Genomic DNA, 15,768 nt, shown 5'->3' on the forward strand with positions numbered 1-15,768 from the left:
TTAATCTTTTTTTAAGGTCTCTTAATCACGATGGTATGATCACTAACCTAGAGCCAGACATCCTGGAATGTGAAGTCAAGTGGGCCTTAGAAAGCATCACTATGAACAAAGCTAGTGGAGGTGATGGATTCCAGTTGAGCTATTTCAAATCCTGAAAGATGATGTTGTGAAAGTGCTGCACTCAATATGCCAGCAAATTTGGGCAACTCAGCAGTGGCCACAGGACTGGAAAAGGTCAGTTTTCATTCCAATCCCAAAGAAAGGCAATGCCAAAGAATGCTCAAAGTACCGCACAATTGCACTCATCTCACAGCTAGTAAAGTAATGCTCAAAATTCTCCACGCCAGGCTTCAGCAATACGTGCATCATGAACTTCCAGATGTTCAAGCTGGTTTTAGAAAAGGCAGAGGAACCAGAGATCAAATTGCCAACATCCGCTGGATCATCAAAAAAGCAAGAGAGTTCCAGAAAAACATCTATTTCTGCTTTATTGACTATGCCAAAATCTTTGACTGTGTGGATCACAATAAACTGTGGAAAATTCTTTAAGAGATGGGAATACCAGACCACCTGACCTGCCTCTTGAGAAACCTATATGCAGGTCAGGAAGCAACAGTTAGAACTGGACATGGAACAACAGACTGGTTCCAAATAGGAAAAGGAGTACTTCAAGGCTGTATATTGTCACCCTGCTTATTTAACTTCTATGCAGAGTACATCATGAGAAACACTGGGCTGGAAGAAGCACAAGCTGGAATAAAGATTGCCAGGAGAAATATCAATAACCTCAGACATGCAGATGACACCACCCGTATGGCAGAAAGTGAAGAGGAACTAAAAAGCCTCTTGATGAAAGTGAAAGAGGAGAGTGAAAAAGTTGGCTTAAAGCTCAACATTCAGAAAACGAAGATCATGGCATCCGGTCCCATCACTTCACAGGAAATAGAAAATAGTGGAAACAGTGTCAGACTTTATTTTTGGGGGCTCCAAATCACTGCAGATGGTGACTGCAGCCATGAAATTAAAAGACACTTACTCCTTGGAAGGAAAGTTATGACCAACCTAGACACCACATTAAAAAGCAGGGACATTAGTTTGCCAACAAAGGTCTGTCTCATCAAGGCTATGGTTTTTCCAGTGGTCATGTATGGATGTTAGAGTTGGACTGTGAAGAAAGCTGAGCGCCGAAGAATGATGCTTTTGAACTGTGGTGTGGGAGAAGACTCTTGAGAGTCCCTTGGACTGCAAGGAGATCCAACCAGTCCATTCTAAAGGAGATCAGTCCTGGGTGTTCTTTGGAGGGAATGATGCTGAAGCTGAAACTCTGGTACTCTGGCCACCTCATGCAAAAAGTTGACTCATTGGAAAAGACTCTGATGCTGGGAGGGATTGGGGTCAGGAGAAAAAGGGGACGACAGAGGATGAGATGGCTGGATGGCATCACCAACTCGATGGATGTGAGTTTGAATGAACTCCAGGAGTTGGTGATGGACAGGGAGGCCTGGTGTGCTGCGGTTCATGGGGTTGCAAAGAGTCGGACATGACTGAGTGACTTAACTGAACTGAACTGAAGAGATGCCATTTGTTCGATTTCTTTTTTATAACAAAAATAGAGTTCCAAGGAGAGCAAGATTCCTCAATATGTTTTAATTCTAATTGTGTGTCTATGAGTTCTTTAGTAGCCTGTAATTTATCTTTCATAAGGGGCCATTGCTCTGTCCAAATAGGTTCGTCATTCTTCTAAGTTATTTTAATGATTGCTTTGTTTGTTAAATGAGCAGTGGCCCTTAGGAAAAATGTGGAATGTATATCTGAGTTTGCCAAAGAATCTGAGATGACATCATAATTTGAATCTCTCCTTTATAATCTGAATCAATTATTCCAGGGTGAACAGTAATTTCTTTAGAAGTCAAACTAGATCAGCCAAGTAAAAGACCGAAGGTTTGTGGGGGCAGAGGTCTAAAAAGTCCGGTAGGTACTCTAGAAGGGACTGCTTGAGGGTAAAGGAAAAAATCATATATGGCTGGTATATCGATGGTAGCCAGATGTTGAGGGTTTGAGGGAAAAGATAGAATCTGCCCCTGTTTTTTGTTGTAGGGGACCTGGGCGGGGGGGTCCCCTGTTTGGAGTTTCTTAGAATAGGTTTTCTTTTAATATCAAATTTAGATTTATAATCTTTGGCCTAATGCATTCCTCTGTGGCAGCAAGGGCAAATTCTTGGAGGTTTTTTATTAGCCTTCTTAGGGTAGTCCCTTTTTAACTGGTTTTTATTTCCACATGTAAGGCATCCTTCATTTCCCTTTCTAAAGGTAGCAGCCACTGTCTCAACTACCATTTGCATCTTTTGAGTTTCTGATCCTAGATTGCAACAAGCCTCCAAATAATCAATAGTAGTCCCAGTCTCACAAATTGGAGCAGTAGCTCTTTGATATTCCTGATTTGCATTCTCATAAGCAAGTAATTTCTCTAGCTGTTTCTTGGTTTCTTCTCCGATTACAGTATGGGAAATAGCAGTTTCTAATCTAGCTAAAAAATCAGCATAACTTTCATTAGGTCCTTGTAATATTTTAGTGTAGCTACCTGTAGGCTCTCTTTGAGGAGTAATTCGATCCCAAGCTTCAAGGGCTACTGTTTTAAATCGTTCATGCAATAAGAGAGGGCATTGTGTTTGAGCTTCTATGGTATCAAATTGTCTGGTGCCAGTTAACTTTTCAAAAATAATTTGGTTTTGCGGAGTGCCAGCTCGAGTATTCTTGTTAGTATGATCTCTGGCTATATCATGAAATCACATTGCCCACTGAAGATATTCTCCAGTTTAAGGAGAGCTTTTATTAAAACTCGCCAATCATAAAGTTTCCAATAGAAGATGCTACAACATTTAGAAGCTCTTTAGTAAAAGGCAAATGTCGGTCATACATAGTTATAGCCTTTTTCATTTGTTGCATGTAAAAAAGATTAATATCGTCATATTGAGGTATTATGTGCCCTTGAGCGTCAAGATTTCTTATAACTAGAAAGACGGAGAAACCATTGGCGTCAGAAATTTGTGATGGCAAAGCCATTAATTCAGAAAGCCTCTGTTGCAGAGGAGAGTGACTAAGTACTGATTTTCTGCAAATACGAGTCTGTGCCAAGGACTTATCATTATTGTCCAGAAGAGCATTGCCAGTTTGGTGTCAAAAAACATCTTAGGAGAGTCGTTATTAGAATCATTAGGTTCTAACAAAGGAGAGACTTCTGGATTCGTGCCTGCTGGCAGAGGAGGAGCATTTGGAGCAGCCGGGGCAGGGCTAGTAGGAAAATTTTGAAATATTTTGTGTTGTTCTAATTGGGTCTTTTGTAAAGTTTCATCATCTAATTCATATTCAAGCAATAAGTGTTCTGTCTGTTGTCGAATATCGTGAGGGCTAGAATTTACCTTGAAATGGCAGAATTACAGCTTTAATGAGAGCCCACATGGCCAGAAATCAATTGGAATATATTTTCCCTGCTTGGTAGCTTGTTCAACATTTTCTTTGACCCGGTGCCAAATTTCTAAATCAAAACTGCATTTATCAGGGAACCAAGGATTACATTTAAGCACTGTCTGAAAGCAAGCCTCTATTCATTGGTGTGAAACCGAAAGTCCCTGAGCTTTAAACAAATGGTGAAGTAAAACAGAGAAATGATGGGGCTGTCTAGCCATTTGACCAGTGTCTTAGTACTTATTGACCTCAATAGGCCCTGAGTCACTCCACCAGAAATGCCATGTATACCAGAGTCCCTGTTCGGGCGCCAGTTGTTGGAGTCCTTTAATGGACTGGAACCTGGTGGTCCAGAGTCGAAGATAAGAAAGTGAAAGAGAGAAAGAGGCTGATATTCCCTGGTTTACGCAGAGAACCAATAAAGCCCTTGACACAGGGCTTGCATTGCTCATGAAGGCACCAGGCGCCCTCTAGAGGAGGTAAAGGCACAGGGCGCCTTCTCAAGAGGGTCTTAGAAGCCCGGGCAGGAGAGTGAGCAGGACAGGTTTCTACGCTCCAGAGAATTAGCCAGAGAGAGACAGAGAGAGAGAGAAAGAAAGAAAGACATGGGGACCCAAGCGCTGATGGAGCAAAGGTGCTTTAATGATCTTTCTGTGAGTATATATAGGCTGTGGTGCAAGAAGTTTCTTACGACAATGATAAAGATGAGAAAACCAAACATACAGAAACCGTTACCGAGGGAACAAGGGATTAATAATGGTCACAAGGTCAGAAGACAATCCATATCTCAAGAAAGGGGATCGAGACTAAGCAGTTTTGTCTTAAAGAGAATGTTTACTAAAGGAGATTCAAGCCTGTCTCACACAATGACCTCAGTTCCTGGGAGTAGCATGCTGCTCCGCTTGAAAAGAAACAAAGGAGTTGTGAGAAACAGCATGTAGGAATCCTCCTGTTAAAGACTCCCCGACACAATACAAAACACTGACAATACCAAATGCTGGGGAGAATGTGCAGCAACAGAACTCTCAGTTATTGCAGCTGGGAGCGCAAAGTAGTACAGCCACTGTGGAAGAGTTTAGCAGTTTCTTACAAAGCTAAACACAGTATTACCACATGATCCAGCCATCATGCTCCTTGTTGTTTACCCAAAATGTACTGAGAACTTATGTCCACACAAAAATACACACACAAAAATTTATTGCACCTTTACTCTTAACTGCCAAAACTTGGAAGCAACTAAGATCTTCTTCAATAGACAATTGGATAAACATACTTTGGTATAGCCATACAATGGAGTATTATTCAGCAATAAAAAGAAATGACCCATCAAGCCACAAAACATGAAAGGAACTTATTCACACATATTTGCTACTCCAGCTGTATTGCTGCAACTGTTGACAGTCTGCAACACATAAAACTATAGAGACGGTAACACATCAGTTGGTGCCAGAAGTTTGTGGGAAGGAAGGAGAAAAGGGTGAATGGATGGAGCACAGGGGATTTTCAAAGCAGTGAAATTATTCTGTATGATATAATTATGGATGTATTACATGACATTTGTCAAAATGCATACAATTTGTCAAAATGCATAGAATTATACAATGCAGAGAGTGAACTCTAATGTAAACTACGTACTTTAGTTAATAATATATCAATACTTATTCATCATTTGTAATAAGTGTATCACACAAATGAAAGAGGATAATATTAGGGGTATTTTAAGAAGGGGATGGGCATATAGGAGACCTCTATACTTTCTACTCAATTTTTCTGTAAACTTTAAACTGTTCTAAAAATGAAATCTATTAATTAAAAAACTAAAGTATATTTTTACAAAGCCAGGACACTATGTTATTCTAAATGTCAATGTCATATAAGACAAAGGCTAAAGAAGAAGCCCAAATTAAAGAAACCCAAAGAAATAGAACTACAAGCAATAAATGATACCAGCCTGGTTACTACTGTTATAAACGAACCTACTGGAACAAACAACTAAACTAGAAAAAGAACAATGAATTAGATTAAAATAGCCCATCAACAAATATCCTATGGTTGGTGACTTAAATGCAGTACCACAAAAGAATCTCCTTATTCTTAAGAATCCACATGAAAATATTTAGACACAAAGGATCATGATGTATATAACTTACTCTCAAATTATTCCAGTGAAAATTTTACATACATATATAAAGAAGGAGAGCAAAAATGGTAAAGCAATAGGTTGCAGCCAAAACCTCATGTCCACTCAGAACTTGTGGATGTTACCTCATTTGGATATAATTGCTTTCCAGATGTAATCAAGTCAAGATGAGGTTTTAATGGATTTGGGTGTTGTTATAAGACGCTTACTCCTTGGAAGGAAAGTTATGACCAACCTAGATAGCATATTCAAAAGCAGAGACATTCCTTTGCCAACAAAGGTTTGTCTAGTCAAGGCTATGGTTTTTCCTGTGGTCATGTATGGATGTGAGAGTTGGACTGTGAAGAAGGCTGAGCGCCAAAGAATTGATGCTTTTGAACTGTGGTGTTGGAGAAGACTCTTGAGAGTCCCTTGGACTGCAAGGAAATCCAACCAGTCCATTCTGAAGGAGATCAGCCCTGGGATTTCTTTGGAAGGAATGATGCTAAAGCTGAAAGTCCAGTACTTTGGCCACCTCGTGCGAAGAGTTGACTCATTGGAAAAGACTATGATGCTGGGAGGGATTGGGGGCGGGAGGAGAAGGGGACGACAGAGGATGAGATGGCTGGATGGCATCACTGACTCGATGGATGTGAGTCTGAGTGAATTCCGGGAGTTGGTGATGGACAGGGAGGCCTGGTGTGCTGTGATTCCTGGGGTCGCAAAGAGTCGGACACGACTGAGCGAATGATCTGATCTGATCTGATCTGATGGAAACTAATACTGTAAGTAATAGGTGAATCTGAATAAAAGGTATATGGGTGGTTTTGTAGAAATCATGCAGTTTTTTTGTCCTCTTAACAGAGTCTTTCTCAGAACAAAAGTTTTTAAACTTTGAAGGACAGTTTTTCTAAGTTTGAAATTATTTCCCAAAAGGTTAAAGATGAATACAATAGGACCAAGAACCTGAACAGAAATTTCTCCAAAGAAGATAGACAAAAAATAGTAAGCACATGATAACTACATAACATCACTAATCATCAGGGAAAGGCAAGTCAAAACTACAATGAGATACCATGTCACATCCATTAGGATGACTACTATCAAAAAACAAAAACAGAAAATGACAGTGTTAGCAAGGATGTTAAAAAACTGGGAGCCTTGTGCAGTGCTGGTGGGAATGTAAAATGATGCAGTCACTATAGAAAATAGTATAGCTTTCCTCAAAAAATTCAACAGAGCATTACCATTTAATCCAGCAATTTCACTTCTGGATATACACCCAAAAGAACTGAAAGCACAGACTGACAGATGTCCCTCTATGTTTATAGCAGCATTATTCACAATAGCACCTAGGTATCTATCAACACATGAATGGATAAACAGTATGTGGTATATACACAGAATATTATGAATACTACTCAGCCTTAAAAAGGAAAGAGATTCTGACATATACTACAACATGGATGAACCTACAGCATGGATAAACCTTGAGGACATTATGCCAAGTCCAGCAAGCCAGTTATTTATTATTCTACTTAAAAAGACTAGAGGGTTTCCCTTGTGGTTCAACTGGTAAAGAATCCGCCTGCAATGAGGGAGGCCTGGGTTCGATCCCTGGGTTGGGAAGATCCCCTGGAGAAGGGAAAGGCTACCTGCTCCAGTATTCTGGTCTGGAGAATATACATGAACTGTATAGTCCATGGGATTGCAAAGAGTTGGACACGACTGAGCGACTTACACTTTACTACATGACTAGAATAGCCAAATTCATTGAGATAGAAAGCAGAATGGTAGTTGCCATGGACTGTTTAGGGGGGCAATGGAGAGTTACTGTTTACTGGGTGCAGAGTTTCCATTTGGGATGATGGAAAAGTTCTGGAGATGGATGGTGGTGATGACTGCACATGTGAATATAGCTTATGTCACTTTACACTTGAAAATGGCTAAAATGGTAACATTTACGTTATGTATATTTTATTACAAAAAATATAATAACTGTATGTGTGTGTGTGTGTGTGTGTGTGTGTGTATTTGGAGGTAGGGTGATCTCGACAGGCTGATTTACATGGAAATGCAAAGTGTCAAGAATAGCTAAAAAATTGTTGAAGAGCATGGCAGAAGGACTAACTTGATCAGAGTATCAAGACTTACCATAAATCTATAGTAACTGAGATAAGAAGAAGACTAACAGAAGTCCAGAAACAAACTCACATGCATGGACACTTGACTGTGTCACAGTTGACCGACACTACAAACAGTATATGTTTAATAGCTGTGGGACAACTGTATATCCTTATACAAAATATCAAATTGGAAACAAATTGGGCCCTCATTTTACAGAATCAATTTAGACAGACTAAATGTCCAAACATGAAAGGAAAAATTATAAAGCTTTCATTAGATAATATCCACATGATCTTAGAGTATGGAAGTTCTTTTAAAACATGCAAAATGCTACCATAACAGAACTTTAGTCCTGTGAAAAAAAATAAGCAACGAAACCAGAAGACAGTTAGGACACATAAAATCAGTGAAGGACTGATTCACCAACACACCCACAACTCTTGGGGTGGGGTAGGGAGACGGTGGTTGTTGTGCGAATATCTGAAGAATTCCTCCTACATGTAAAAAGCAGGGGAGGACAACCCAACAGGAAAATAACATGAAAGGTGCTTCATGGAAGTGAAAATCTAACTACTAAATAAAAATAGGCACTTCACCTCACTGATGAGGGAAATGTAAATTAAAACCACTATGAGCTATTTTTATAAACCCACTGGATTGGCTACAATTTAAAAGTCTGTCAGTACAAAATATTGGTTCAGATGTGAACCAATATACATATTGATGGGAATATAAACTGTTAACATCATCACTTTCAAACAGATTTGGTATTATCCAATAAAATAGAAGGTATGTATATCCTATGAGCCAGCTAATCTACTTCTAGGTATATACTCTATAAAGAAATCCATGCTCACATATACCAGGATATAGGTACAAGAATGTTCTTAAAAGTATGGTCTGTAAAGATCCCCTCAAACTGGGGAAACAGAACATTGTATATCAACAGTACTTCAATAAAAAATAAAAACAAAACAAAAACCTAATTGTCTATTAATAGTAAAATGGATATACAATATACTTATACAATGAAATGACATTGAATGAACTACACATACACGCAATAAAGTGGGTTAATTGCATCCAAAAAATGTTAATAAAAGAAGAAGGACCAAAGAATACAATTCAAAAATAGGAAACATTGTATCATATTGTTTTGGAATCCATACATAGGTGATAAAACTTATGGGAAAGGCAATGAAATGATTATCATAAGCCAGCATGGTGAATACTTCCAGTGAGGAGGAAAGGATTATAGTCTAGAAGGGGACACAGTATTTTCTGCGATACTAATACGGTTCTGTTTCTTGAACTGGATAGTTTCAGAAAAATGTCTTATAAACTTTTCTGTATACACATTATACTTCACATTTCTAAAAAATGTGAAGGTACAGTAAGGATAAACACCACTCCATAAAGATGAACATGGCTACACAGTTATGCTGGTTGATTCATAACTATGAACCTGAAAGGTTCAGGCTCCCAGGCAATCATACTTCCCTATTCCATCTGCCCATCTACTCTCCTAGAATAACAGACCCTACCTTTCTGTCCTTAAACCTCCAACATCTCCTCCCCTATCCTGTCTTTTGGTTGACGATTCTGTTTCCTACTTCACTGAGAGCCATGGAAGTAAAGAATGCTTCCACAGCCTGACCACCATAAACACTGCCAGGACTTGAGGCCCACATACTCTACTTTCCCTTAGCTTAGCTCTCCATGCACCTATCTAAGGCCAATCCACCTATTTGTACACCAGGTCCCATGCCTTCCTGCCTTCACAAAGATACATATTATAGCAATTCTCCCATCTATCTCCTATATCATCAATTTTCTTCAGCAAACATGCTATTACTTCTCAATGAAATTTCCCCTACCAGCTGCTACACCATTTCTTTGCTCTCCTTTCTGAAGGAGATCAGCCCTGGGATTTCTTTGGAAGGAATGATGCTAAAGCTGAAACTCCAGTACTTTGGCCACCTCATGCGAAGAGTTGACTCATTGGACAAGACTCTGATGCTGGGAGGGATTAGGGGCAGGAGGAGAAGGGGACGACAGAGGATGAGATGGCTGGATGGCATCACTGACTCGATGGACGTGAGTCTCAGTGAACTCCGGGAGTTGGTGATGGACAGGGAGGCCTGGCGTGCTGCGATTCATGGGGTTGCAAAGAGTCGGACACAACTGAGTGACTGATCTGATCTGATGGTTAAATTTCTTGAAAAAGTTGTCTATAGTTAATATTCCTCTCCTTCCATTTTCAAACCCACCACAATCAGGTTTTTGGACTGATCACTCTGTCAAAACTGCACATGATGATAATCAATATTCAATCAGTTCTCATCTATCAGGAACACTTGACACAGGTTATCAATCACTCTTTGCTCTTTAGAGACTGATATCACTTGGTTTCTGATAAACCACTATTTTCTGATTTTCCCCTGTATAACTGGTCACTCGTTCTTGGTCTCCACTGCTGATTCCACTTGTTCCTTACTCAGTGTTAGGCTGCCCCAAAATGTCTTTGGTATTCTCTCCATTTATACTCATTCTCTTGGTAATATCATCAGTCTCATGATTTAAATACATATTTATACCAATACTTCCAGTTGAGGAATGAAAGTCCTGATTCATTCAAATGTCTAACAGACATCTGAGATTCCACATATCCAAAACTGATTTCTCAAATTTTCTCCCCAAACCTGTGCCACCATTTATTAACCATCCTTATTTCTTTAAGGCAATGCCTCCCTCAGCTGCTGAAACCAAAAAATCTGGAGTTGTCCTTGTTTCTTCTCCCCACATCTAGTCCATCAATAAATCCAGTAATTCCATTTTACAAATATATTCATCTCCTCTACTGTTACCATTCAAGTCCAAGCCACATTCATCTTTCACTTGGGATTACTGCAACAGCCTCCTATTTGTTCTCTCCACTCATACCTCTGACCCTCTACATCCTATTCTTAACACAGCAACAAGAAAGATCCACTTAACTTTTAATTTAGATCTTTTCTTTTCTCTGCTCAAAATCCTACAATGGCTACTCATCTTACTCAGAAGAAAAGCCAACTATGCATGCTCTTTTTTAGCCTAGGACAATAGAAACATCATTCTTTCTTTCACTCTCCCTCCACTCCCCCTCATTTTAGAAAACAGAAAATAAACACACAAAATGGAGCCTTAAAAAGTGATTCCTAAAGCCAGTCCTCAAATTGGCCTATGAATAACTTTTAATTAATCCACACTGTATAATGACAGTGCACTGCATTTTTATAAATGTTGATATTTATTTAACATGTGATTTTCCTATTTTTTTGTTGTTAAACTTTATATTCATAAAGTAATGGTTATTATATTTGGTAGGTTTTTTGAATAGTTACTTGGAAAAATAAAAATTTTGCAGAACTAATTTTTTTTAATTGAAGTATAGTTGACAGAATTATTAATGCCTTTTCTTTTTCTCCTTTCCACTCTATGCATTTTCTCTACTGAATTAAAAAACAGAACATTTTTACTGGCATAGAAATTGAAAATTCTACGGAACTACTGGCCAAAAAGATTTAATTAGCATGTACCCACATTGAAAGCTCACTAAGCTTAAGCAGGAGAAACTACATTAGCTAGAGTGTTAGACCCCTCCCCAGCTCTATCAGTACTGGCGAGGTGACATTAAATTTTTTGCCTTTCTGACCCTCTATTTCTTCATATACAATAACCATTATGGTACCCATTTCATAGGAATATGGAAATTAAAATGAGATGATACATTTAAAATACATCGATACATAACAGCTACCCTATTGTGTTTAGTTAACCCAACACTATATGTTTTTAGTTAACACAATGTTAACACAGTGATGTAGAGAGGAGAGAGAGTAGGAGGAGGATCAATGGGAACAGACCACCTGGTGCAAAGAAATATTTTATCCACTGATGTTTTGAACTTCTGGCACATAGGGATAATAAAAAGCATTTTGTTCAGTTTCATTATTGTTTTTAAAATCTCTGAAGACTGTGTACCCACCCCTGCCCCGACTGTTCCTGCCTTTACCAGGATAAACCACAGCAAAAGACCACCTTCTACATTCAGTCATTAATTACTAACTGAGAATTAGGCATAGGGTATGGCAAGGACTCAGCAGGTAGTATTAAAGTATGATCACCATGTATTATTAAATAAACTAATGGTGGTTATTTAGAAAATAATCACTTACCTTTTTTGAATTTATGTACAGGGAGTTTCTTAAGTTGATCTTTACGAAGTCGGTTTCTTCTAGCTCTATGCCTATCCTGGACAAATTTTGTGATCTAAAAATAAAAGAGAAACATAAAGAGAATCAGATATTAAACATGCAAATAGAAAATGACTATTAAAATCATAAATGCCTTTTAAGTTTCTAGATAGCTGCTACAAATCAATTTATTTAAACCCTAATCACAAGGTTTATTAGCTAAATTATCTATGATTAGATGTATTGACTAGTTGTATTGAACTTTGTCAATTGGAGGGTTGAAATTTCTATAAGTTACAAACTAATAAAATTTCCAAATTTTATAATGAGTATTGTATATGAGGAAATAGAGGGTCAGAAAGACAAAAAATTTAATGCCATATCGCCAGTACTGACAGAGCTGGGGAGGGGCATGGGTCTAACACTATAGCTCTATCATTATTATTAGTGGTTAGCCCATAAATTATCTTTTGAATTTTTATTCACTGACCTAAATTATCTTTACTTCACTCTGACAGAAACATTATTAATAACATGTAACTATTTGTTTGCAAAAATATAAATGATAGACTCTAGGTTATAAAGACTTCACTAAATAAAAAATGGGTGAGTTGAAATTTCTGTAAGTTACAAACTAATAAAGTTTTCAAACCTAACAGGCATTAAACTGCACTTTCAGTGGTTCTAGTAGCAAAATGGACAGAACTAATACAGATAACCTGTATTATAAATATACAGAAATATCAGATAAAAATATACAAAACATTTTAAAATATAAATTGCTATGCTTACAAGAATAAAAATAAATACATGAGGTCAGGAGCAAATGCCAAAAACAACATTCACAAAAGAAAATTTTGACAGATTTGACTACATCAGTAGACTTCTGTCTACATCAATGACTTCCATCCTCAAAAGATACTGTTTAAAGATAAAAGACAAGTCACAGACTGGGAAAAATATCTGCAAATTGCATGTCTCAAAAGGGATTTCTACCCAGATTATATAAAGAATTCAAAACACAATAATAAGAACACAAACAACCCAACAGAAAATAGGTAAAATATTTGAATAAACACTTCACTGCTGAAAATATACAGATGGCAAATAAGCACTTGAAAAGATGTTCAACATAATTAGTCAAGATAAAAATGAAAATTCAAAATCACAAACACTGCTTTATTTTATAGATACATGTATATATATATATATACTATATTTTATGTGTGTATGTATATATATATATATACACACATACTATATACCTATTAAAATGAAAAAGACTGACTATACCAAGTGTTGGCAGGCAAGCAGAAGGGCTGGCACACTGATATACTACTGGAAAGATTGTAAAAGTGTACAACCATTTTGGAAAATAGTTTGGTGGTTTCTTATAAATTTAACTACATATTTATGAAATGACCTAATCATCCCACTCCTCCTTATATTTTGCAAAGGAAATGAAGGTGTATATCCATAAAACACCTTGTACACAAAGGTACAAAAAAGTCTATGTCAGCTTTACTTAATAGCCCCACACTACAAACAACCCAAATGTTCAGCAGGTAAGTGAATAAACAAAACTGCAGTACAGTCATACAATACAATACAACTTGTCAATAAAAAGTAAGGAATATCAACATTCAGTTCAGTTCAGTCGCTCAGTCGTGTCCGACTCCTTGCGACCCCATGAATCACAGAAGGCCAGGCCTCCCTGTCCATCACAAACTCCCGGAGTTCATTCAGACTCAACGTCCATCCAGCCATCTCATCCTCTGTTGTCCCCTTTTCCTCCTGCCCCCAATCCCTCCCAGCATCAGAGTCTTTTCCAATGAGTCAACTCTTTGCATGAGGTGGCCAAAGTACTGGAGTTTCAGCTTTAGCATCATTCCTTCCAAGGAACACCCAGGGCTGATCTTCAGAATGGACTGGTTGGATCTCCTTGCAGTCCAAGGGACTCTCAAGAGTCTTCTCCAACACCACAGTTCAAAAGCATCAATTCTTCGGCGCTGAGCTTTCTTCACAGTCCAACTCTCACATCCACACATGACCACTGGAAAAACCAGAGCCTTGACTAGACTGACCTTTGTTGGCAAAGTAATGTTTCTGCTTTTCAATATGCTATCTAGGTTGGTCATAAGGAGTAAGTGTCTTTTAATTTCATGGCTGCAGTCACCATCTGCGGTGATTTTGGAGCCCCCCAAAAAAAGTCTGACACTGTTTCCACTGTTTCCCCATCTGCTTCCCATGAAGTGATGGGACCAGATGCCATGATCTTCGTTTTCTGAATGTTGAGTTTTAAGCCAACTTTTTCACTCTCCCCTTTCACCTTCATTAAGAGGCTTTTTAGTTCCTCTTCACTTTCTGCCATAAGGGTGGTGTCATCTGCATATCTGAGGCTATTGATATTTCTCCCGGCAATCTTGATTCTAGCTTGTGCTTCTTTCAGCCCAGCATTTCTCATGATGTACTCTGCATAGAAGTTAAATAAGCAGGGTGACAATATACAGCCTCGATGTACTGCTTTTCCTATTTGGAACCAGTCTGTTATTCCATGTCCAGTTCTAACTGTTGCTTCCTGACCTGCATACAAATTTCTCAAGACGCAGGTCAGGTGGTCTGGTATTCCCATCTCTTGAAGAATTTTCCACAGTTTATTGTGATCTGCACAGTCAGGGCTTTGCCATAGTCCATAAAACAGAAATAGATGTTTTTCTGGAATTCTGTTGCTTTTTCAATGATCCAGTGGATGTTGGCAATTTGGTCTACAGTTCCTCTGCCTTTTCTAAAACCAGCTTGAACAACTGGAAGTTCATGGTTCACATATTGCTGAAGCCTGGCTTGGAGAATTTTGAGCATTACTTTACTAGCGTGTGTGATGAGTGCAATTGTTTGATAGTTTGAGCATTCTTTGGCATTGCCTTTCTTTGGGACTGGAATAAAAACTGACCTTTTCCAGTCCTGCGGCCACTGCTGAGTTTTCCAAATTTGCTGGCACATTGAGTGCAGCACTTTCACAGCATCATCTTTCAGGATTTGAAAGAGCTCAAAGGGAATTCCATCACCTCCACTAGCTTTGTTCGTAGTGATGCTTTCTAAGGCCCACTTGACTTCACATTCCAGGATGTCTAGCTCTAGGTCAGTGATCACACCATCATGATTATCTGGGTCGTGAAGATCTTTTTTGTACAGTTCTTCTGTGTATTCTTGCCACCTCTTCTTAATATCTTCTGCTTCTGTTAGGTCCATACCATTTCTGTCCTTTATTGAGCCCATCGTTGCATGAAATATTCCCTTGGTATCTCTAATTTTCTTGAAGAGATCTCTAGTCTTTCCCATTCTGTTGTTTTCCTCTATTTCTTTGCACTGATTGCTGAGGAAGGCTTTCTTATCTCTTCTTGCGATTCTTTGGAACTCTGCATTCATTTGCTTATATCTTTCCTTTTCTCCTTTGCTTTTCGCTTCTCTTCTTTTCACAGCTATTTGTAAGGCTTTTAGCGCAGGCGGCTGTGACCGGCTCATTTTGCGTGGGCGGCTGCCCCACGTCCGAGATCAGGGACAGAGGCCGGGAGGACCCCATGCCCAAGAAGAGGTGGCCAAGAAGAGTTACCCCACGTCCAAGGTCAGGGGCGGCAGCCGAGAATGCCAGGCTGCGACAGCGCAGGAACAGCCGAGAGGAGCTACCCCACGTCCAAGGTCAGAGGCAGAGGCCAGGAGGAGCTACCCCACATCCGAAGTCAGGGGCGGCGGCCAAGAGGAGCTACCCCACGTCCGAGGCTAGGGGTAGCGGCCAAGAGGAGCTACCCAACGCCTGAGGCCAGGG

General features: G+C 39.0%; 1 protein-coding gene across 4 annotated transcripts in view; it reads right to left on the minus strand.

Moving 5' to 3' along the window:
• Positions 1-15,768, minus strand: part of RNF13 (ring finger protein 13) — a 129,494-nt gene that overhangs the window by 25,781 nt on the left and 87,945 nt on the right. For all 4 annotated transcript variants that reach the window (XM_061419023.1, XM_061419026.1, XM_061419034.1 and 1 more), the window contains one exon: positions 11,928-12,021. In XM_061419023.1, coding sequence (XP_061275007.1) covers positions 11,928-12,021 — 94 coding nt within the window. The remainder of the gene's footprint in view (positions 1-11,927; positions 12,022-15,768) is intronic.

The sequence above is a fragment of the Bos javanicus genome, chromosome 1, assembly GCF_032452875.1.
Source record: "Bos javanicus breed banteng chromosome 1, ARS-OSU_banteng_1.0, whole genome shotgun sequence".
Classification (NCBI taxonomy): domain Eukaryota; kingdom Metazoa; phylum Chordata; class Mammalia; order Artiodactyla; family Bovidae; genus Bos; species Bos javanicus.